This window comes from Amblyraja radiata, chromosome 10 (genome assembly GCF_010909765.2).
Source record: "Amblyraja radiata isolate CabotCenter1 chromosome 10, sAmbRad1.1.pri, whole genome shotgun sequence".
In the NCBI taxonomy this organism is placed as follows: domain Eukaryota; kingdom Metazoa; phylum Chordata; class Chondrichthyes; order Rajiformes; family Rajidae; genus Amblyraja; species Amblyraja radiata.
In genome coordinates this window covers 46,220,973-46,246,574 of record NC_045965.1, presented here as the reverse complement: position 1 = coordinate 46,246,574, position 25,602 = coordinate 46,220,973, and the positions used below count along the sequence as shown (strand labels likewise).

Sequence of the window (25,602 nt, the reverse complement as noted above, 5' to 3'; positions counted from 1 at the left end):
AAGGCAGGAACAGGGTACTGATTTGGGATGATCAGCCATGATGACATTGAATGGCGGTGCTGGCTCGAAGGGCCAAATGGCCTACTCCTGCACCTATTGTCTATTGTCTATAATATTCCACCACTCACCCTTTTCCCCAACGCAACCCGTTTCCACAACTCACCCGTTCCCCCAACGCAACCCGTTCCTCAAACGCAATCAATCCTCTCACATTGGGGAGGTGGGAGGGGGGGAGTTGACTTTTGGGTCGGCGTCGGCGCTCCCTTGAGCCAATCAATCCTTCCGGGGGGGGGGGGGGGGGGGGTGGGTTGGGCCTCCCAGAGCCAATGAATTGACTCAACTTTTGGGTTGGCGTCGGCGCTCCCTGGAGACAATGAATCCTTCCCACGTGGAAGGGGGGGGGGGGGTGGTGCAAAAATCTAGTTCCTCACTCCCCTTGAAGCTGCTGATCCCATTGTCTCTCTGTCACCTCTCCCTCCCTCTCCCTTTCCCTACCCTCAGTCACTCCCTCGCCTCTCCCCTTTTGCACTCCCTCACTAAAGTAAATGTTTGAATAACATTTCTTCTCCTCCCATCCCCCACTCCTTTAAATCTCATAGCTTGTTTATTGGCAGCAGAGATCACATTGTGATGTAATTTACGGTTTTCGGAATCTTCACGGCAGCGTGTGTAAATGAGATGCCATTGTGATTTGAGGAGTGTGAGATGGCATTGTGACATCATCACTGGTAGCTGCTGGAAGAGTCTTCCTCAAAGGCAGTTATTATTTTCAAAGTTGGCTTTAAAAAAAAAAAAATCAATAACTTTTGAAATATAACATCAAATCTGAAAGAAACTTGACAAGACCGACAACTGAAAGCCGAGTAAGGATCTGCAGAAATTTTCACCGCTCCCGTGTGCCATTTTAGCGAAGATACAATAACACTCGCCTCTCAACCGTTGCCCCAAAGTAACTCCATCCCCCCAACGTAATATTGCACCACTCACCCATAGCCCCCAACTGCGCAGGGCCTGCTCTTTTCGCCATATTCACACAAAATTCAGTGTGCTGTAACTTTTAAGAAAAATGCATTTGCATCTGCTAGAGCTAGCAGGACTAAGTGTACTTGGATAGCAACAATGTTGTGAGCAGGACTACATTCCCATTGTGATGCCATTGGCAGCGTATATGTAAATGAGATCCCATTGTGATTGGACGACAGTGAGATGCCATTTTGACATCATCACTAGAAGCTGCCAGAAAAATCTCAAAGCAGAGTCAAAGTTATTCTTCTCAAAGTTGGGATTTTTAAACTTTTAAATATCAATAATGTGAAATATAACATCAAATCTGAAGGAAACTTGACAAGATTAAGATTAGGGAGACTAAGAAAAGCAGGTCTCCCTACTGTTCATCTAATGTCCTTCTACAGGGGCACCATCGAGAGTATATTGACCTACGGCATCACTTCCTGGTTTGGGAGCTGCAAGGCTTATGAGCAAAACCAGCTTAACAGGATCGTGAAGACAGCCAGCAGGATCATTGGTGCCCCACTCCCTTTCCTGTTGGAGATCTATCAGAAGCGGAGCATCAGCAGAGCCATCTCCATTATTAAGGACCCCTATCATCCATCACACCACATCTTCTCCATTCTGCCATCTGGGAAGAGGTACAGGAGCATCAGCTGCAAAACCAGCAGGATGCTACACAGTTTCTTTCCACAGGCAATAAGACTGGTTAACAGACTGTGTCCCCTCCCCATATATCATACACCAACACATCTAACCTCGCCCATACTTTGACAGCTAGGCACCTGTCAAAGCAAAGCCACTGTTCGGTCTGAATGTCTGTTTTTATTTCAATTTTTAGGCCTATTTTAGATATGGTAATTTTAATTTTTAAAGCTATATGTATTTATTCTGTTTTTATTAACCGCACTGATGGGAACTGATTGAGAAACAATTTTTTTCGTTTCATCTGTGTATGTAAGTACTCAGTTAAAATGACATTAATGTAATTACTGAATACTGAATACTGAAGATCGACGACGGGAAAAAGCTGAGTAAGGTTCTACAAAAGTGTACTGTTTTGGCGTTCCCCACACACACACAACATTTAATGGTATACTAGACTAAGTTGGGGGAACGGGTATACTAGAATATTGCGTTGGGGGGAACGGGTTGTGTTGGGGGAACGTGTGAGTGGTGGAATATTGGGGAATGGGTTTTGTTGGGGGACCAGGCCTCCCATGTGACTGGGACATAAAATGTTCAGTTAAGGTGCTCTCTGCATCGAGAGATAAAATGTGAATCAGAATATGTAAAGATGTTATCGTTACCGCATAGTGTTTTTGCGAAGATGTAAAGACACACACATATACGCACAAAATACACACAAACAAGATCAGAGTTCTAATAAGTATTAGACCAAGTGCAGACCCGTTGGGTCTGCTCCCCCAACCCACCCGTTCCCTACCCGTAGCCCCCACGGGAGGCTTAAATCTTCAGTGAAGCTGATCACTGTGACTTCATCAGTTGAAGCTGGTCATTTTAAATTTAAAGTCTTTTGATTTTTTAAAACTTGAATCAGTAATATGTCGAGAAATAAAGCATAAAATGTTCAGTGAAGGTGATCTCTGCCGAGAGGGGAAAATGTGATTCAGAATATGTAAAAATCTTGTGACAGTTAGCATTTTTAAAGCTTTAATCGCGAATAACTTGTAAACTATAGGATGAAATCTTCAGTGAAGCTGATCATTGCTAGCTAAGCCATTGTGACGTCATCAGTGAAAGAAGCTTGTTTTAAATTCAAAGTCTTTTGATGTTTTTAAACTTCTTTCTTACTTTTAATCAGTAATAAGTCGAGAAATAAAGCATAAAGCGTTCAGTGAAGATGTCCTCGGCCTCAAGGGGCAAAATGTCAGAATATGTTCAAATGTAATCGTTACCGCGTAGTATTTTTGCGAAGATGTAAAGACAACCACATATGCACATACATATACACACACATATACACACGTACAAAATCAGAGTTTTAATAAGGATATGCTATGATATGATATGATATGATATGATATGATATACATAGATAGATATATAGATATGTTTTTATATGTTGCTTATGTGGAATGGTAACAAGATATTGAAACAGAAGTAGTTCTGGTAATCTGTCGGAAGGAACTGCAGATGCTGGTTTAAACCGAAGATACAAAATGTTGTGGCAACTCAGCAGGACTGGCAGCATCTCTGGTGAGAAGGAATGGGTGACGTTTTGTGTCAAGACCCTTCTTCAGACAGAAAATAGCAGTATTGGTTGCTGTTACTGCAGTTGGTTGCTGACCACTGGTACGACACTCCATGAAACATGCAGTTGCATTCTCAGAAAAGGTGCTCTTCATGAATATAATGTAGGGTATGCAGGGAAATGGCGAGAATTTTTGCAGTTACTGAAATGCCTCGGTACTTGAGTACCATCAAATGGATCACATCTGCAGCTCGTCCTCGCTTTATAGTTCCCCCTTTATGGTGTAGGTATAAGATGGTGTACATGTCACAATTGGACATTTTAATTTTATGTACAATTTATTCTTTCCTCAAAATGTAGGTGTTCTGTTTATCTGGTAGATTCCTCAAAAGAAACAACAGGAATAGAGAACTTGCAGGTAAAGAGCACATTTCACAACTTCACAGGTAGCTCCACTGCCTCCCAGCGCCAGAAACCTGTGTTCGATCCTGACCTCTGGTGGAGTCTGTGTGGAGTTTGCATGTTTTTCCCATGACTCTGCAGATTTCCTCCCACATCCCAAAGATATGTGGGTTTGTAGATTAATTAACCCTGTGTAAATTGCCCCTTGTGTGTTGGGAGTGGATGAGAAAATGGGATAAATTAGAACTAGTGTGAATGGGTGATCGGTGGTCAGCATGGACTCAGTGGACCAAAGGGCATGTTTCCATACTGTATCTCTAAGCTAAAGTAAGTCCACAAAACCAAATAATCGGTTTTGGTGATATTACTTGAGAGTGATCAGCAAAAACCTCCTTGTTTTTCTTTGTGTACTGCCTTGAGATCTTTTGCTTCCAAAAGAGATGGCGGATGGGGCCATTGTTTAATATCTTATCTAAAAGATGTTTTCTCTGATGCAGTTTTCCCTCAGTGTAACAATGTAGAGTTGACCTAGTTTATGGGCTCATGCCCTGAGTGTGAATTGTGTCATTCTGATTTGATGATAAAGTAACGACTGCGTGACAGATAGTAGATTCTCAAAAGCCAAATTTCACAATTTCAGTTTGAAAAGTATGAATATATCTCATTAGCAGTGATTGTTCCATATGGTGCCTTCATTTATTGTCTTTGCTAATAGTCTATTTTGTTAAATCATTATCTGGGTAATATCCCCAGGTAAATTGGCCAAAATTCATCTCTGAATCGATGCTGTAAATATAGCATGGGCTTCAATTGTGCTGAAGTAAGGTGACTATATAATCCACCTCAGAAGTAATTGATTTACAGTAAATAGTCTGGAATGTGCTGACAGAGTGTGTATTGAAACTGCTGTCATTCAATGAGTAGCTCTGATCAGCCAGTGAATTGGAGCCGGAATAGGATTAATAGCAGGATTTGTAGAATACATAGTCTATTTACTTGTCAAACAGGGAATTAAGCAAAGTCCATTTAAAAAACCCCAAGGCTGTGAGCTACAGCAAATAGATCTCAGCAACCTCTCTAGCTTAAAGCACTCATTTGCTTCGAAAAAGGGAGTGATTGGTAAATATACCACGTAGCAAGATATTATTTGCATAAAATTAGTCCCAGTCAATTAGTCACCAGCACCTTGAAAGAGATGGCTGACTGGGTGAGTGCTGGAATTATCCAGTCGTTTTTAGCTGTGAATATATCCCACGCTAAAGATTTGAAAGTTTTATGATTGCAAGTTTGGTTTTCTTCTTCCCTACATGTTTTATTTTTCATTTATCTCTTAAACTAGGCACATGATACCAATATCACAATGCAAGAGATTGAATTGAATCAGTTTTATTAACATAATTGGTAATTTGTATTAGTCTTTAGTCCAAAAAAAAAGTTGTTCTTAATCTGTTTTGATAAGATTTTGTTATCCAGGCCTCAAGGCCACAGACTGCACTGCCAAATACAAAGTTTGTTTTGCATTGAACTGTTCAAAATTGTTTGCAATTTTCCTTCCCCAATCTCACCGAAAATGGCTTTTGAGTGAGCAGAATTGGTGACAATAAAAGTTGGGTCTGCACTTTTTATTGCTTCAGAGTAATGTGGATGAGTGGTAGTTAAATGAACGGGGGAAACACAAGAAACTGCAGTTGCTGGAATCTTAAGCAAAGTGAATGGGAATTGGTGATTTTCGTCTCTCTCTGATGATGCTCATTAAGGTGACAACACTGTTAAAGGAAAATCTATTTTCCCCCTCTCCCAAAAGATGTTGCTTTTAACTGTTGCAAATTTTAATGGAGTCCAATGGTGATACTGTCTTTCTCTTCCCCACCCCGTCTTTATTCATTGCTCCTGTTTAAAATATTGGAACGGTTTAATGAGTACACCGTTTTCATTTCACAGGTAGTATATGGACAGTGACGGGATCCGTGGAAGACAAGCTAATGTACTGAGGATAGACACCAAAAGCTGGAGTAACTCAGCGGGACAGGCAGCATCTCTGGACTAGCTAATGTACTGCTCCGCTTACCTGCTGTGTACAGAAAATGACCAGACTGATGTTAGGGAAGAATTTGGAAAGAATATGCAAAGCCGTGCTCTTGCTGTGTCTGGTGCACTTTATCATAATGACGATCTTCTACTTGGATGTCTACACCCAAAGGTTCGACATATTCAGCCGCTTTAACAGTAGGAATTATTCCAAGATGCATCAGTACTTTAACATCTCAAAGCCCAATGGAACCTCACCGGCCATCCTGGGTGGCGAAGATCATTTTGTGTCGAGCAGGAAGTTGGAGAGTAATCTTACAGTCACAAAGAAGCCTTTGCCATTGTGTCCTGATGTCCCACAGGGGTTAGGTAGGATGCTGAATTCAACTTTTTTTTCTTGTGAAAGAAAAGGCTTGATATGTGTTGATCTAGAAAAATGTATTGTGATTCTGGTTGCCATGGTATCGGAGTTAGTTTGTGTGGCTAATGCTGAGATTTGGTGCCAATAATTTATTGATTTCTCTTTATTACATTCTGGTACCTTGCTGCTGCATTGGTTTGAAAAGAATGTGAAGCAGACTGAGTTTCCCTTTCTATTTTATTATTTTCTGCTTGTTTGTAGAATGACTCTTTTCATTCCAGTTGAGCTTCTGGAAAGTATAGCTTAAGCTGAGTTCAAAACGTATTTCACTTGTTCTCACTGCATGCTATATTTCTTTAAAAAAAAACCACGGGTTGCAGAAACAATGTATCATTTTAAAGGGCAGAAATTGTATAAACGACCTATAGCAGATTACTATGTGTCAAAGATTAGTAGTCAGGAAAACTATCAATTATATTTCTGCCATTATAATAACTTTGCTGTAATAATACTATGCATTGTTAAAATTTATGTTGTTGGGTCAATCTGCCATTTAAAACAAATCTTATTGTCTGCTCTTGGAATCAGAGGCAGCCAATGTGATGATGTGAATGGAACTATAATTCAGGATTATTTGGTACTTTTGTAGAGGATATTTAATATAAAGACAAACTTCAAATGGAAATCTTTAAAGAAACACTCAGCACGTCAGACTGTATCCGTGGAGAGAAAAACAGTCAACATTTCCGGTTAAACACACAAGTGCCAGAGTAACTCAGTGGGTCAGGCAGCATCTCTAGAAAACATGGATAGGTGATGTGTTTTATCCGAGTGAAGGGCTTGGATAGAGTGGATGTGGTGAGGATGTTTCCACTAGGAATTTCTTTAGTCAGAGGGTGGTGAATCTGTGGAATTCATTGCCGCAGGCTATGGAGCCCACGTCAATGGATATTTTTAAGGCAGAGATAGATTTCTTGATTAGCACGGGTGTCTGGGTTATGGGGAGAAGGCAGGGGAATGGGGTCTGGAGTGAGAGATAGATCAAACACAATTGAATGGTGGAGTAGACATGATGGGCTGAATGGCCTAATTCTGCTCCTATTACTTATGACATTATGTTTCCTTCAGACTGAAGAAGGGTCCTGACCTGAAACGTCATCTATCCATGTTCTCCAGAGATAATGCCTGACCCGCTGAGTTACTCCAGAACTTTGTTAAATGTTTGTAAACCAACAATTCCTTGTGTCAATATTTCAGGTTGATGATCCTTCGTTAGCACTGGTACAGAGACAAAACAAATTTGGTTTAAGTTGTTGAGAGTGCGAGGAAGGGTTGGATAGGACAAAGTGTAGACGAGCACTGCGAATGGTTGCCTAAGGCAGTGATTGTAGGGGAACTTTGAAAAAGGGATGTCAAGGTAATATTTCCAGAGGGATATCTTTGTTATTTTTCAGGTGGTACTCAACAGTTGATTACCAAAATGACAACTTCCTCTCCTCTTCTCCCAATGTCAGAAAACATTAAATAAAAATTATATATGAATGTAGAGAATAGTTGTGACACAATGTCATTGCAGAGGAGTTTTTGAAGCATACTATTTGCAGACACTGCTTACCTGAAAGCTTTGGTATAGTAAATCTTTGTTGACATTCAAACAAAGCTGTGCGCAACAAAAACAGTGCTATCTTTAATCAGACTTTATCTTACACTAAAAGTTGTGCCATTCATCCTTTATCGATGCACTATGTGTGGCTGATTGTAATCATGTATAGTATTTTCTTTGACTGGATAGCATGCAGACAAAAGCTTTTCACTGCACCTTGGTACACGTGACAATAATAAGGTAAACTAAAATTAAACTACCTTAGGATTTTATATTGTTGTGATACCAAAGTTCCTTTTGTGTTATTTCTATAGGTGAAATCTTTTAAGTTGAGGTTATAAAAATTCAGAAGCTATATAAAAAAATGTACTGCCTTGCGCTGTTTCCTGCTTGATGTGGTGAATATATCATTCTGCTGCCAAGTCTCAAACACCATTATTTTTAAGTCCAAAATTGTTGTGGAGATATTCAGTGGGAATGGAAAAAAAAAGGAAATGCTGGAAATACTCAGTAGGCCAGGCAGCATCTGCAGGGAGGAAACAAAATTAAGGCTTCAAGTCAATGATATTTAAATGAAAGAAGCGCCATCCATTTTGTTGTCCTCAAACTATCATGATCTAGCCTTCATTGTGCCATGATTAATCAATAGTATGGGATTGTTGACTAGTTGAAAAAAGGAAGTCATGAAGTGAGTGATATATTCCACTCTATTTTCTTGGGTCTTTTGTGCCGTTGAACTATTTTTCACACAAAAATTCCTTATCATAGCTCTGCTCCCGTTAAAATCAATGACTTTTGCGATTTGACTGGATTAACACCATTTTTCACACCACTGCCTTTTGGACTTAAAAATAATGGTGTTTGAGACTTGGCAGCAGAATGATTTATTGCTCTGAGAATAGTTTCCTTTGTCTCAACTTGGTGGAGCTAAAATAGATTTGCAAATATCACCACTTGAATTTTCAGAGAAAGCTGACCTAATATTTCAACAGGACAAGAAGAAATTACATTTTGCTTCCTTGAGAGCGTTCATAGTTTAATGAGGGCCAAATAATTAAATTTAATCCACGTAAAAGTGGGAAGAGAAGGGTTTGTTAAGCAAAGAATGGAAAGTGTTCAGGGCTGCAAAACAAAGTTAGGGATTCATTTTTCGTAAAATATTTACAAAATGTGAAAAGCGAAAAGGTGGTTTTAATTGAATGCTGAGATAATTGCCTGTTAAAACATATGACATGGATTATCGGTGAATTGCTTATAATCTTTGGTTACTTGGAGACTCATTCCTAACTACACAATATCTGCTATCAATTTTATTCTTGTATCATTGTCTATAAGATATTCTGTTCAAAAACAAAATAATGATGGAGTTAAGGTGATATATCTAAAACCAATAAGAAAGCAAATTGGGTGGCACGGTGGCACAGTGGTAGAGTTGCTGCCTTACAGCGCAGAAGTTCCAGGTTCTATCCTGACTATAGGTGCTGTCTGTGTGGAGTTTGTACATGCTCCCCGTGACCGCAAGGGTTTTTCACCGGGTGCTCAGGACTCCTCCCACACTCTAAACACGTACAGAAATTGTAGGTTAATTGGCTTTGGTAAAAATTGTAAATTGTCCCTCATGTATAGGAGAGTGCTAATGTGTTGGGATCGTTGGTCAGCATGGCCTCTGTGGGCTGTGTGCCTATTTTCATGTTGTATCTCTAAAACTAAATTTAAGACTAGATTATGTTGTGCTAAATGAAGGTCAATGTACACATTTTCTTGGGAGATATAATAGCAAATATTCTTGCTGCATTAGCATTAATTTAAAGTGACTGGTAATGGAAGGACAATGATTCTTGCACATCTTGGATTTTTATTTATGTCATTGGTTTTATTTTAATCAATCCTGTATATTCTCAATCAATGTATTTTAATCAATCCTGTATATTCTCACTAAAAGCAGCAAATGTTGCAATTTTTTTGAGATTGACGTAATAAATAACCAAATATATATACAGCAGGCATCTTGAGCAACTGAACCAATAGGTCGGATGACAGGTGAATGAAACAAACAGTGGATAGACACAGAATGCTGGAGTAACTCAGTGGGACAGGCAGCATCTCTGGAGAGAATGAATGGGTGACATATCAGGTGAAGGCCTGAAGAAGGGTCTCGACCCGAAACTAGCATCTGTAGTTCCTTCCCACACGAATCAAACAGTGGTCTTTACAAAGTGAACGTACGCAGGGATGTGTGATGAAAACCTTAAAGTAAAAACGCTAAAGTTTACCTTTGGTGACATAGTAAAATAATTACAATGTTAATATTGTGAGATTTCTCATGCCAGATTGCCCTGACCATCTTTCACTCGTCTCAAGTTCTCCAAGGGATCCTCCCTTGGTTAGCTCCTGTATAAAAAATATCTATATAATTAAAAGCCTCATCATGGCCACTTCCTGTCTGCGTTGTGTATTGATTTTAGAAAGAAACGCTACCATATATTGCTATGATTTTTGACCATCTTACTCAGTCCTCTTCCGCTGAGCAGGCCCAAAAAATAAAAAAAGTTATGAGTGTGTATAAAAACCTTGAGATCCTCTCGCCTGTCAATCACCTCGATGAAGGTAACGCACCTTCTGGGGGGGGGGGGGGGGGCAGGACTATAAAACCCCCGGAGACTGGACGCGACTCAGTCACTCTGCAAAATCGCGAGGGAGAGGCCACGACCCTCATTGTAAGCTGTGAATCAACTGAACTGTGAGTCTGCAATGTACTTGCAATAAATGATTTGTTAGCCCTTAATGAAAATGCAATGAGCTGTTTGGCCTGCCCTGGGCTTGAAACTGTAATGGCAATGGAAGTGAAATGACAATGCAATGAGCTGTTCGGCCTGCCCTGTGCTTGAAACTGCAATGGAAGTGAAATGAAAATGCAATGAGCTGTTCGGCCTGCCATGTGCTTGAAACTGCAATGGCAATGGAAGTGAAATGAAAATGCCATGAGCTATTCGGCCTGCCCTGTGCTTGAAAGTGCAATGGCAATGGAAATTAAATTAAAATGCAATGAGCTGTTTGGCCTGTCCAGTGCTTGAAATTGAAATGGAAATGAAATGAAATGAGTTGTTTGGCCTGCCTGAAACCATTAATTGCGGCCCACAAGGCACCTATTAGTCGCGAAACCAGTCCCTTTTGCCTAACATTCCCGTATTAGCCCAGGAGGAACATTTTGACCCAAAAGGCCCGTGCCAGGCCAGGAAAAGTCCAGAAAAAGTGCCTTTCACTGAGATTTCACTCAGATTTTTTTCTAAAAGAGCCCCTTCGGCCAATCAGGCCTGTACTAGCCCAGGGGAGTCCCTTCGGCCCATCAGTAAGTATTCCTCCTGCAAGTATTAAACCTCACCCCAGTATTTTTCTCCCTCCCTTCATTGGCTCCCTGTGAGAACCAGGCTAGGATAGACTTTCCTCCTTCATTGCTGTGATCTGCAGAAAAAGAAGAAAATGTCTAAAATTGATTCTCCACCCTCTTCCCCTTCTCTCTCACAGAGTCTCTCACCTGTTTTGGGCAGAATTTATGGCAGTTACTGAGCTGCCTGCCCACCAAGCCTGAGTGACTGAGCTGTCAGCCCACCAGGCCTGAGTGATTGAGCTGTCAGCCCACCAGGTCTGAGTGACTGAGTGACCTACTTCGACTAAACCTACGAGTAAAAAAAAGTATCGATTTTTTCCATGGCGACCTTTTTTTACTCGCAGGCATTTTTCAACATGTTGGAAAAATACGCCACGACGTAGCTGAGGCCTCAAGTACGCGGGGAGCATGAAGGAGAGTTACAAAGACCTCCTAGGACCTCGAGTCGACCATGCTGCGAGTATGTCGTGGGCAAACTCGCCAGAACTCGTGGATTAGGTCGCTGCATTGGGACAGCCCCTTTATGGTGTGGAATGGCACATCAGCAAAGCTATGTTTGATGTCATGGGACTCTCCAGTCTGTGTTTCACCTTTAGAGACCTGCATGTATTGAATTCTGAGGTACCTTGAGACCTCAATGAGAATATTATGTTTGAACAGACCTGAAAAAAACACCAGGTAGTGTGCAAGTGCCACTGCACCACAGGAAGTCATATCCGCCACATATTCATGGCAACTGTGCCAAGGAGGAAAATCCAGCTCAGTGTATCTGCAATGGAGATGATTAATTTATCCTGACAGCGTATTTATTTTTAGAGCCTAATGTCAGCATTGATATTGATGGCTGGCAGCTGCATTTGAAATGTAATTTCTCATTGAAATATGATTTGAGCCAAGTTTATGCACAGCAGGTTTCTACCCACTCCAGTCACGCAATATTTCTCAGTAACACTTACACCTGTTTTGGGGACTCTGCTGTACGTGGAAAAGGAAGGGGCAGCTCTGTTCTGCAGTGGTATATGTTGTCAATCACCATCACAATCTATCACAATAATACTTTATTAGCCATGTATGTTTTGCAATATACGAGGAATTTCATTTGCCAAGTCAGTCATACAAATAAAAAGCAACGGAACACACAAAACACTTTTTAACATAAACATCCATCACAGTGACTCCTCCACATTCCTCTCGGTGATGGAAGGCGAAAAAAGTTAAATCTCTTCCCTTTGCTCTCGGGGGCCTCGATCCCTCCGTTGACGGGATGATCTTGACTCCCGTAGCAGGCAGCGGGCCCTCCGTGTCGAGGCGTTCAACTCCTGCATCGGGGGGATGTCAGCTCCCCCGCGCCGGACGATCAAACCCCACGTCGGGGTTGGTCGAACCTTCTGCGCGCGACGTTGGAGCTCCCGACATCCACAGCCTCTCCCGAGACTGCGAACTCCCGATGTAAAGTCTGCAGGCCGCATGCTGTACAGTAAATGATATGAAAGCACAGTGAAAATAAATTAATGAGTGAGGTGACTTCCAATAAGGGCATTCCTGACAGATGTACATGGGTTTTTGTGACATGGTGAGGTGATTTTGTTGATTTTGTGGTGATTGCCTCGAGACAGTGAAATGACTTCTGGGATGGAAATTGTTTGGGGTTTTGGATCACTGAGCTGTAAAGAGACAAATAAAAAAATTTCCTCATTGGAAAAATAATTAAGCCAAGGAATGTTTTAAAATCATGAGATTGATACAGACATATTGAATTGTGCGAAAAAAGAGCAAGATCGTAATAATATGACATGGGATGAGGCATCTGACCAAATGGTTCCAATCATTCACCCATCCTTGTCATAGATTCTATTAGTTTAATCTAATAAGCCACAAGAAAAAATAACAATTTCCAGTCTATTTTCTTGACATGCTGAGGAAATTGATTATAGATCATCACTTACATTATTCAACTTCAATAAGCAGTATTCAACAGATACATTCACATTTCTAACTGCAGAGGAATCATGGAATTATCTCTTGGAGTGCTTGTTATTCATAAGGTGCACCTATCTGACCACCATAGCTGATATTGCTGCCTGTTCAACCCTGCCATTATCATCTCTCCTCTTTAAAAAAACATCGTTGCTGCATCTCCAACCCCCATTTCTTCTCTCTCCAGTTCTTCAACATTGCCATTGCTTCTCGCATCCCATCTTTACTGACTCTTCTTGTTTGAATCCCGTCAGCAAAAGTTTTATGTCATAAGGTATAGGAGTAGAATTAGGTCACTCTGCCCATCAAGTCTACTCCGACATTCAATCAGGGCTGATCTATCTCCCCCCTAACCACATTCTTCTGCCTTCTCCCAATAACCTCTGACACCTGTACTAATCAAGAATCTATCTCTGCCTTAAAAATATCCACTGACTTGGCCTCTACAGCCTTCTGTGGCAAATAATTCCACAGATTCACCACCCTCTGCCTAAAAAAAGGGCTATAATTTCTATATTCAAACAAGAGGACATGACTTCAGAATTAAGGGACAGAAGTTTAGGGGTAACATGAGGGGGAACTTCTTTACTCAGAGAGTGGTAGCGGTGTGGAATGAGCTTCCAGTGGAAGTGGTGGCGGCAGGTTCGTTGGTATTATTTAAAAATAAATTGGATAGGCATATGGATGAGAAGGGAATGGAGGGTTATGGTATGAGTGCAGGCAGGTGGGACTAAGGGAAAAAAGTTGTTCGGCACGGACTTGTAGGGCCGAGATGGCCTGTTTCCGTGCTGTAATTGTTATATGGTTATATAGTTATATGGTTATAATTTCTAGTTTTAGATTCTCCCACTAATGGATGCATCCTCTCCACATCCACTCTATCTTTTCACTATTCTGTAGGTTTCAGTGAGGTCCCCCCTCATTTGTCTAAACTCCAGCAAGTACAGGCCCAGTGCTGAGAAACGTTCATCAGATTAACCCACTCATTCCTGGGATCATTCCTGTAAACCTCCTCTGGGCCCTCTCCAGAGCCAGCACATCCTTGGGCGGCATGGTGGCGCAGCGGTAGAGTTGCTGCCTTGAGGTGCCAGAGACCCGAGTTCGATCCGGATTACAGGTGCTGTCTGTACAGAGTTTGTATGTTCTCCCCGTGACTGTATGGGTTTTCCAGTTTCGTCCCACCAATGGCATACATGTTTTTTAGGTTAATTTGCTTTGGTAAAAATGGTACATTGTCCCTAGTGTGTGGGGATTGCTGGTCGGTTTGGACTCGGTAGGTTGTTTCTGCGCTGTATCACTGAACTAAGGCTAAACTATTAGATTGTGATAATGTTCCCCATTTGAAAAAGCTTAATTTTAATTCCTGAGAATTTATGCTTTTTGATCAGATTGTGAATTTTGGTGTGGGCAGTCGACCTCTAAGTGGGACGTGCATTTTTCACATTTCATTTGATTTAAGCACAAAAAAAAACGTTGTGTTACTTTATTCAAATAGAATGCTGTTTTTCATGTAGAGTTACCTCCTGAAATGTAAATGTGCATTCTGTTCACATGCCTTTGTAATGCATTGATTATACACATGCTTTCCCTTTTTAAATCAAGGATATGAAAGGTTTCAGTGATAAGCAAACAGGTGCATTATTCTCAGTGAAGTATTGGCAACACAGTGAAATGCAAACTGCGATGATGAGAGTCTTCATTCAGGCATGATTGTTTTTCTTCTAGCCTTCGGGAGATGATTTTAAATTGTAAATCAAATTTAAATGCAAAGAATTTTGAAGTAACTACATATTTGGGAAAATAAAGTTAATAGTTGGTGGCATTGATGTCTTTTTCAATTTTCTTTCCTCTTAAGTTTTGCTTCTCCAATGTAACAGGAGCTGGTGAAAGCCAGTAATTCTAATGCATAACGGGACTTGATAGGGTGAATGCACAGAGACTTTTACTCAGGGTAGTGGAATCAAGAACCCGAGGACATAGGTTAAAGGCGAGAGGGGAAAGATTTAATAGGAGCCAGTTTGGTGACCTCTTCAGTCAGAGGGTGATGGGTATATGGAATGAGCTGCCAGAGGAAGTAGTTGAGACAGGTACTACAACAGCATTTAAAACCTTTGGACAGATGCATGGATATGAAAGGTTTCGAGGGACATGGGCTAAATGCAGGTAAATTGGACTAGCTAAGATGTGGCATCTTTGTCATCATGGACGAGTTGGGTCTCGCTGCAGCCTCTGAGTATGCTGAATACAGTGGAAGCTTGCAGGATTTTCTTAAGTGGACTAAATGTGTTCAACTCTCATTAGAAATCAACGTTGTTAAGAAAACAACGAATGACTGCGGTGCCTCCCAGCCCAGCAACCACATTTGTTTACCCATTTTCAGCAGTGGAACACCCAAACACTGCAAAATAAATGGTCACAGAGCTGGCACAGATAGTCTTATAGTGTGGAAACATGGCTTTTGGCTAATTGACCATACCGAGCAAGATGTCAATCTGAGCTGTTCCAAGTGTATGGCCCATATCCCTCTGATCCTTTTCTATCCATGTACCTATCAAAATATATGTTTTACAGAGTAATTGTACCTGCATTTACAGGGTTCCTCTGGTAGCTCATTCCATATGCCCACCCCATCTGTGTGAAAAATGTGCCGCTCAGGAGTTCTTTAATTCCTAATTCTTTCCTCTTTCAACTTACCTGTGGAAAATAACTGATTGCCTTGTTTGTGGTGCTCATGGGGTTATAAGGTCAGCCTCCCATGCTCCAGGAGGAAAAAGGTCCAGCCTCTGATTATAAGTCAAGCCGCCCTCATGAATCCTCTCTGCATCCTTTCCAGCTTAATACTTTCCTTCATAAATCAGCACAAGAAGAACTGTAAACAATACTCCGAGTGAGTTCTCCCAAATGACATTTAAGGGTGATTTATAGAGAGCCAATCTGGTAGATATTTTGTCACTCAGAAATTCTTGTGTGTTCATGGAGTTGCATTCATTTTGACAATTTGAGGATTTGCCATCCTCCTCGTGAATTATCCCTTTAGATGATGATAAAGCTTTATGGAGTTAGGATGATTGCACAGGATACTCGGCCTCCGAACAGTGGTGACCTGCCCCGATGTTGATGGTGCGGGTCTGAGTAAATGTAATGTCATTGAACATTAGGTGCTGGTGGTTAGAATCTGTTTTAGAAATAGAATTGTGTGGTTCTTGTGCTACTTGCCAGATTAAGCCTGCAAGTGTCCCCAAGAGCTGCATCATGTTCTGAAGAGTTACTGATACAGAGTTAGCATAGCCGGGTTCAAGATACGCTGGGCTATTGTTTGGAATGTGCACCTACTCACTCAAAAGTGGGCGGAGGTCTTATTTTGGTAATGTTGGCCTGGGGAATTTGCAAGGCTGGACAGGACCATCTATTACAAACCTACTGACTCCTATAGCTATCTAGACTACACTTCTTCCCACCCTGTTTCCTGTAAAAACTATCCACTACTCCTTATTTCTCTTTTTATGCTGCATCTGCGCCCATACTAGATCATCGGAGATGTCCTCATTCTTTAGGAAACTGGGGTTCTACCCTTCCATTATAGACGAGGTTCTCATTAGGGTCTCCTCGATATCCCGCAGCTCCGCTCTAGGTCCCCGTCTCCCCATTCGCAATGAGGACAGTCAAACTTTTCCTCACCTTCCACCCCATCAGCCGTCGCATACAGCATATAATCCTCCAACACGTTCGCCACCTCCAACGGGATCCCACTACTGGCCACATCTTCCCATCTCCACCCCTTGCTGCTTTCCGCAGAGACCGTTCCCTCCGCAACTCCCCGGTCAACTCGTCCCTTCCCACCCAAACTACCCCCTCCCCAAGTACTTTCCCCTGCATCTGCAGGAGATGCAACACCTGTCCCTTTAACTCCCCCTCGACTCCATCCAAGGACCCAAATAGTCTTTTCAGGTGAGGCAGAGATTCACTTGCACCTCCTCCAACCTCATCTACTGTATCCGCTGTTCCAGGTGTCAACTTCTGTACATCGGCGAGACCAAGCGCAAGCTCGGCGATCGTTTTACTGAACATCCCTGCTCAGTCCGCCTTAACCTACCTTATCTCCCGGTTGCTCAGCACTTTAACTTCCCCCCACATTCCCAATCTGATCTTTCTGTCCTGGGCCTCCTCCATTGTCAAATATGAGGAACAGCACCTCATATTTCGCTTGGGTAGCTTACACCCCAGCGGTATGAAAATTGACTTCTCTAACTTCAAATAGCCCTTGCTTTCCCACTCTCTCCATCCCCTCCCCCTTCCCAGTTCTTCCACCAGTCTTACTGTCTCTGACTACATTTATCTCTGTCCCGCCCACTCCCCGACATCTGTCTGAAGAAGGGTCTCGACCTGAAACGTCACCCATTCCTTCTCTCCAGAGATGCTGCTTGTCCCACTGAGAGACTCAAGCATTTTGTGTCTACCTACCATTTCAGTCATTCTGGCCAGTAGAGAGCCAAAACAGATAAGAGTGGGTGATGTGGGCATCTTGGGTTTTTTTCTTGATGTTTCATGTTTTTACAGCCATGCAATCCATGGCATTATAATGTTAGCAACTGAGATCCCTCTTATTTTGCACATGGGCACTGATATTAGCAATGTTACAAAATTTTGAGATTTTAAAAATCAAGTCTGTAATTTATCCCATCAGATAAAGCATAAAAATAAGTTTAATTTGACACCTAATTCACTTTCATATCTCAAGTATTTAAAAAGTTATGGCCATTTTCATACTCGGAAATGAGCATCTTGTTCCCTATTGATTTTCTATGGACATAACAAAAAAGCTGTGATCGTGAACAGTCAAAAGCCCATAACTTTCTTAAAAATTAAGAGAACTGAATGAAATTTTCAGTTATCATAGATTGAAGCATTCTGAAACAAATATAAAATAATCTTACTTGGATGACCTGAAATTAAAGCATATAATTAGTTAGTTACCTAATTGTAGCTAATTTCAGACTTCAATTACTAGATCTAAACATCTATCCATTTCTTAATAAATGATTAACATTTTTAAATAGCCTAAATGTCCAAATAATATTCACAAATAATTCACAATAAAACATGATTTTAAAATCTAATTTACATTAATTTATAGGCCAAATGGAAGGAATTCAGTGTTCAATTGCTGTAAATAAATGCCCATTTAAATCAGCTTTCTAGTGGGTCCCTGTGGAACGCGCTGGTTTAGAACGTTCACATTGCGGTAGATTTGTGCCCCAAATGCCCAGAAAAATACTGCGGGATTTAATGGGCCCAAATTGAGCTACTCGCAATATTAAACTTTGTATAAAGGGATCTTTAGAAGCCCTTTTTAATGTAAATATATACAGCCTACCTTCAGCTGACTGCTTTATGAGACCCTGGGGTTGCTGGCGGTCGCGGGTTTAGAGGTTGATTTTTAAACTACTATAACTATTATACGAGGCCTTTAAAACTAATAATAGCTTTTGCGACGGGGTCTTCCAGCGATTTTTCGTTAATAATTAACTAGGCTGAACATCTTCGATTTGAACAGCCTAGAGAAAATCGCGTTTTAAACCCGCCCCCTCTAAACGGCGCCAAAATCGCGCACACCCACAACGGCAGATTTTCAACGACGCTTCAGGTAGGCTTTGCAACATACCTACTGATATATGCTGTATTTAATTTCTTTCTCTGGTTTGCCACTGATATTTTCTTATTGTTATGTTCATACTTTTTTAAGGATCTTGACTATCTCATGAAAGTAATTTAAAAAAAACGTTGGTGGAAGTCTGATAAGTTTGGAAGATCAGGCAGCATTTATGCAAATAGATACAAAATTAACATTTTAGATCAATGACCTTTGTCAGAACTGGCAAAGAGAGAAAACAGGGTTTAAATTGCAGAAGGGCATGGATAGGACACAGTGAGTGAGTATATGTGGTAGGATAAGGCTAGGATTGCCATGGGCATTAGTCGTGGAGAGGTCATATGGTTGAAAAATTAATGATGACAGTTTGAGAAAGTAAATGAACAGATGTTATGCAACGCGGGAACACAAAGGATTTCAGTTGTCTCTTGCCCCGCAATTTTATATGTAGTCTAATATTGGTTTTGATGTCATCTTCCATGTACAAGAAGAGATCAAAAATTGTATTAAACCAAAGGAAACAATTATTAATGTTTTGAGGAAAAGCAGTAAATCTGAGAATTGTGGATGTTACAGGCTCGGATAACCAAGAAATTCATGAAGGGGAAATCAAACTTGTGTAAGGGACTTTTACTACCATTATATGGGACCTCGATACACAATATGTATTGGGTAGAATTTTGGTCTTGTTATTAATAATAATTAATTAATAATTTGTTTATAGGGACAGTGCATATTAATGAACATTTTGCATGTAAATATGCGAGATTGTAGCCAATCAGTAGCTAATTTCCGTCTCTAGTCCTTAGGATAAAGGAGATTAAGTATAGAAGGAGTGTAATAAAATGTTATCAAACTTGTTTGTGAGATGGTAGGTCTATCATATCGGAGAGTGAATAGAAGAGGCCTCTTCTCTGGAATTTAAACAAATGAGGGACATCCTCATTGAAATATACAAAATATTAGGTAGAAAATATGCTTAGATTATGTGGAGGATGTTTCTCTGCACTTACCTGTCATGAGGTAGGCCATTACCTACAGACATGAGGAAGTATTTCCTTATTAATGTGATAATGAATTTTTGGAAATCTCTACCCTGGATATCAATGGAGGCTCAACACAAAAAGCTGGAATAAAACAGCGGGACAGGCAGCATCTCTGGAGAGAATGAGGGAGGTGACGTTTTGGGTCGAGACCCTTCTTCAGACTGGTTAGGGATAAGGGAAACAAGAGATGTAGATGGTGATGTGGAGAGATAAAGAACAATGGATGCTCAGTCATTGATTTCAAGGATCAACAGATATTTGGATATTCAAGGAATCAAGAAATATAGGATAAGTGAAGAAAAGTAGTGTTGAGATACAAGGCTAGCTTTGAGCTTGTTGAATGGTGGAGTGGGCTGGAAAGGCCGTTTAGTCTGCACCTGGTCCTACCTTGTATATTCTAGCATGACTTCCCAACCTCATGTTTACCAAATCTGATTTTTAAATTTTTTTGATTGTTTGAAACCACCAATCAATTGAGCAATAAAGTTAAGATCACCATTGAGAAGCATTGTGCCAGGCAGCATCCCTGGGGAAAAGGAATAGGTGAGATTTTAGGATCAAGACCCTTCTTCAGACTGCAGAAGGGTTCTGACCAAAAACATCACCTATTCCTTTTCTCCAGAGATGCTGCCTGACCCGCTGAGTTACTCCAATATTTTGTGTCTATTTTCGGCATAAATCAGCATCTGCAGTTCCTTTCTGCACATTGAGAACCATTTCCTTGCTGACAAAGCCAAACTCTTCCACCTCTGTGTAACGCCTTGTAAGAGATTATAAATCTAAACTCAATGAGTTTATAATATCTAGGATTAATCAAATTGCAGCATTTTACTTTAAGTTGCCTCCCATATTGTATTTAAAGTCAAAGTAATGTGTCAAGCAGCATATAGATGCAAATTATTCTAAACTCTTTAACCTTTTCAGTTTTAAAATGGAAACGTTTTAAAGGGGCAAAATAGACAAGTTGACCTTCCAGTTGTTATTGCTAATAAATTCTCATCAGTTAACTCAACAGTGCCCTGGTCAAATGAGCTCTTCATCACTATCCCTTTTTTAGTCTTTTAGTCTTTTTATGTGGGGGGAACTTTTTCTTAGTCACTACCTGGTCAGGATGCGTCTGTGCTCCGGGCCGCATCTTCGCCCCCTCCTCACGGCCTACCATCTGGATTGGCGCGGCCTTTCCTGCCAGAGACCGGCCAGAGCTTCAGCTTCAACAGCGGCGCAGCACTGAAGTGCCATCGCGGAGTGGGCGATGCCTTACCGGGGTCGCAGTGTTGGAACTCCGAGTGCTGGGACTGCCGACTTTAACACCGTGAAGTTGTGGATTGCGGAGTTCTGGCGCTGAATTTGACAACACGAGGCCCTGGAATCTTTTGCCGAGGATCGCCGTGTGGAGCTCCGCCCAGCTTGGCCAGTGGACTTCGGGAGCCGCGGTCTCTGGTAGGAAGCAGACGATTCGGAACTCCAAGCCGCTGAGTGTGTTCTTCTGACGCCAGTGTTCCATCATTATCATCCTTTATTGTCATCTTGCAATGCAACAGTTGTACAGTGCAAAATGAGAAGACGTTTCCCAGGGAATACCGGAGCATCGCACATAAAAACTTAAACATTTCATGCATAAAATAAAAACGATAAAAAACAAAAAAAAACAAAAAAACAATCCAGTTCCTGATGAAACAGTACGAATTGTTTAAAAAAAAAGTGCAGGTAAAAACAGCAATATTAAAATACAAGTAAAAACAGTCATAAAATGTCCAGGGCAGCTGATTTAAGTGGCCAGAGCTAATGCCAGAGTTATTACTCAGTGCCAGTTATTAAATTGTCAGTGCAAAAGCAGCAGAATCAGGTGGAGTGACTGTTTAGCAGCCTCATAGCTTGTGGAAGGATCTGTTTAGCAGTCTGGTTGTCCGGGCTTTGATGCTACGGTATCTCTTTCCTGATGGCAGGAGATTTAGATGTGTGTGGAGTGGGTGCAGTCATCCGGTGAGAGGGCCTGAACATCGGGCCGCCGTCGTGGCGACTGTGGAGGCCTCAATAGGCCCCGACCACGGGTGAACATAGAGGCAGATGACTGAACTTTTATTGCTTTCCCTCACCGTGGGAAACGTTGTGTGGGGATGTTCATGTTAAATTCCATCGTGTGTTGTGTTCTTTTTATTTATTTGTATGGCTGTATGGCAACCCATATCCTGCTGTACCAATTGGTACAGTGACAATAAATGCAAACTTGAACTTGAACTTTTTTCAATTGAGATGGCCACCTCACATACCTATAATCTTTTGCACATCAAGACACACTCGAGGTGACTAATCCTCGGATTTTTGTTCCATGTCACTGCTTTACTATTTTTTTTGCATGAGATTAAGCACATTTAGAGGATCAACTAATTTTTACTAATTGGCTTTTAACATTATGTTCTGGATATTTTGTCACTTTAGAGTAAAATAGCTCAAAAATGCAATCATTTGCTTTTCATTGCTAGGTACACTCAGGTATATGGAATGAGCTGCCAGAGGATGTAGTTGAGGCAGATGCTATAGCAACATTAAAGACATTTGGATAGGTACATGAGGGATATGGGCCAAAGATAGGTAGGTGGGACTAGTGTAGATATGTTGGCATGAGCAAGTTGGGCCGAAGGGCCCGTTTCCATGCTGTATGATTCTGTGACTCTAAATTATGCCATTTTACACATCTTATTAATGATCTTTTGCATTTTCCTTTGGCTATCAAAGAATTAACTCTTTTAAATTACAGAATATAAAAAGCAGTGCTGCTAATAGTTATAGAGTCATATAATCATAAAGCGTGGAAAGAGGCCCTTTGTCCCAACTTGTCCATGCTGACCAACATGCCCCATCGACACTAGTCCCATCTGTCTGTGTTTGGCCCATATCCCTCTAAATCTATCCTATCCATGTACCTGTCTAAATGTTTATTAAATGTTGTGATGGCACAGACTCATCTACCTCCTCTGGCAGCTTGTTCCATATACCCACGGCTCTTTGTGTAAAAAAAAAAGTTACTCCTCAGGTTCCTATTAAATTCTTCCCTCTGTCACCTTCTGGTTCTTGATTCCCCTACTCTGGGCAAAAGACTGTGCATTTACCCTATCTATTCCTCGCATGATTTTGTCTACCTTTATAAGCATACGCCTCGGCCTCCCTGCATTTGTAAAGCTTAAAAGATATTTTTTACTGAAGTGCACATGCCAAACTATCAAATTCATTTTTGTCAGATTTATCATTATTTCTTATTAGATTATGTTCTGACCGCATTCGGGTTACACCCAGCATTCAATGCCTCAATCTTATTTCTTCAGCAGTAATTAATCTCCATTATTTTTTTAATCCATTTGGTTTCTGGGAGGGTTATTGTTTGAATGCCTCTTTGAAAGCACAAAAGCCTGATGTATTGTCAAATACTCCCCAGAATCCCAAAATTTAAGTCGTGAACTTTTTCATCTCTTTAGAATAAAAACTTTTTAATGGGAATCAATTGTTGTGATGGGTTTATGCCACTCTAGCAATGACTGATAGATGCTCTATATAATAAAAGAGTATGCAATACTGTGTACGATAAGGTTCTTTCCTAATGAGGATCATATTTTTGTGCAGTGATTCAATGCATTTTCTCTTTTTTATCATGAAGTGCCTGTTTGTGTTGCATTAAATGTAAAAATAAATTTAAGACATGGTTTTGAAGAATATTCGAGGTTCAAACAATGCATTTTCCGGTAAGTAAATATATTTACCCTACTATTTTCATATCTACAAGGATGCCACACATGTTACAGTGCCTGTGATGGGTAACAACTACAAACATTCCTCAGTTTACAACAGTTCTGTTTACAAATTTTAAATGTTAACTTTTTAGGATATGTGGAGTGAGGCCCAGTGCAAATTGGAGGAACAGCACCTCATATTTTGCTTGGGTAGTTTACACCCCAGCGTTATGAGCATTGACTTCTCTAACTTTAGATAGCCCTTGCTTTCCCTCTCCATCCCCTTCCCCTTCCCAGTTCTCCCACTAGTCTTACTGTCTCCGATTACATTCTATCTTTGTCCCGCCCCCTCCCCTGACATCAGTCTGAAGAAGGTTCTTGACCCGAAAGTCGCCCATTCCTTCTCTCCAGAGATGCTGCCTCACCCACTGAGTTACTCCAGTATTTTGTGTCTACCTTTGATTTATTCATCTATTTATTGGTAAACTCTCTGACACCAGGAACACAATATACCTACCTACAATGGATTTTGCCCAGTCTTGCAAAATTTTGCTTGACATTTTCAAACAATGCATCCTTATAATAAATTGAGAATTAGCAGTTATAAACAGCCAATCTGAATAGAGAAAGCGTACGGAGAAATCAAATGAAATAAATGGACTGTCAATTTATTTGGCTGAGGAATAGATTTTGCATTTAGATTGGACCAGGAGATCTTTCATACCCATCTAATTGACAAGGTTCCATTTGAATACACACATCAAATGTAGACATGTTTCTAAAGGAAAATGATGTTAGAATAACATTAACTTAGCAGAAATTCTGTGTGTCTGAGGATTAAAACTATTTTGCATCACTGTATTAGAGTGGCATATGTGACACAATTGAATAGATTTTGTCCTAATGAGCCACCTTAAACATTTTCTGGGAAGGAAGTTTTTCTTTGGGACATTTGTGTGGAGGTAATCACATTCTGAAGATTTGTTGCCATTTTTTTCCCTTCTTAGGACATGTCCTGCTTTCTCTGCTTTCCTTATTCGGCAGATCATGTTACATCCGGAAAGCACTGCAGAGGGTGGTGAAAATTGCCCAACGCATCACCAGCTCCTCGCTCCCCTCCATTGAGTCTGTCCAAAGCAAGCGTTGTCTGCGAAGGGCGCTCAGCATCGCCAAGGACTGCTCTCAGCCCAACCATGGACTATTTACCCCCCCGGACACTCCTCCCACAGGAAAAACACTATGACTGTATGCATGTAAATAGATTTATTTATTGAAATCATATTCTATGTCGCTCTTCCAGGGAGATGCTAACTGCATTTCGTTGTCTCTGTACTGTACACTGACAATGACAATTAAAGTTGAATCTGAATCTGAATCCAGTGTTAGGGAGTTGTACCTTTTCCTGTCCAATAGAAATGAACAAGTTTTGGAGATAGGAAGGGGTGAAGATATCGTGAAAGAGTTATTAATCCATGGTCGGCTTGCTTGATTTGCCTCGTGCTTTGTGCCAGTTATGATATTCAGCAGTTGTAACTGACCGGAGCTGCCAGATGCCCTCTTCAAATATTTAAAAAAATGGAGGTCTTATGACAGAAACAATATTCTTGATCTGAGCTCTGAGTTATCTGGAAAGCTCAGCTTTCTGTTACATCACACACAAGGGGCCGGTGCAATGCAATCTGATGGGTCTTATGCCAAGAACACAAAATCCTTCTTGATATCCCACAGAGTACCATAGCGTGCAGCTCACTTTTCATTGCCTTCAAATCAAAATAGGAAGCACGTTTGAAGAATAGCAAGAAAATTCATTGGCAACAGTCATCAGGTTGATGTGAATAAGCACATATTATAGATAAAATAGCCAGAAAGTGGCAAACTTGATAATTACCCTTTTACCCCTCATGTTCACCAAGAGATGGTGAAACCTTTTCTTAAAACTGAAACCTTTTCTTCAGATTTGCTTTGTAACTTCAAAATGCTCAAAGAATATATTTATTATTGTAATTTATATTTGTTGCATAAGGAATGTATAGTCAAAGCAAGTTTTGGGTTGGACATCATGGGTATTGTCTACCGTTGTGATAGCTTGAAGGTCCATTCTCATAACATTAGGATTAAGGGGAAGATTTAGATTCCGAATCGTGATGCCTTGATTCTGGACAGTGAGACAATTGTGAACCCTGACCCCCCCCCCCAATA

The 25,602-nt window shown here is 40.8% G+C and overlaps 1 protein-coding gene across 1 annotated transcript in view; it reads left to right on the top strand.

Annotated features, from left to right (window-relative positions):
- b4galt2 (beta-1,4-galactosyltransferase 2) overlaps nt 1-25,602 on the top strand; it is a 320,832-nt gene that overhangs the window by 40,793 nt on the left and 254,437 nt on the right. The window contains exon 2 of the mRNA XM_033028726.1: nt 5,567-6,022. Coding sequence (XP_032884617.1) covers nt 5,710-6,022 — 313 coding nt within the window. The 5' untranslated portion in view covers nt 5,567-5,709. The remainder of the gene's footprint in view (nt 1-5,566; nt 6,023-25,602) is intronic.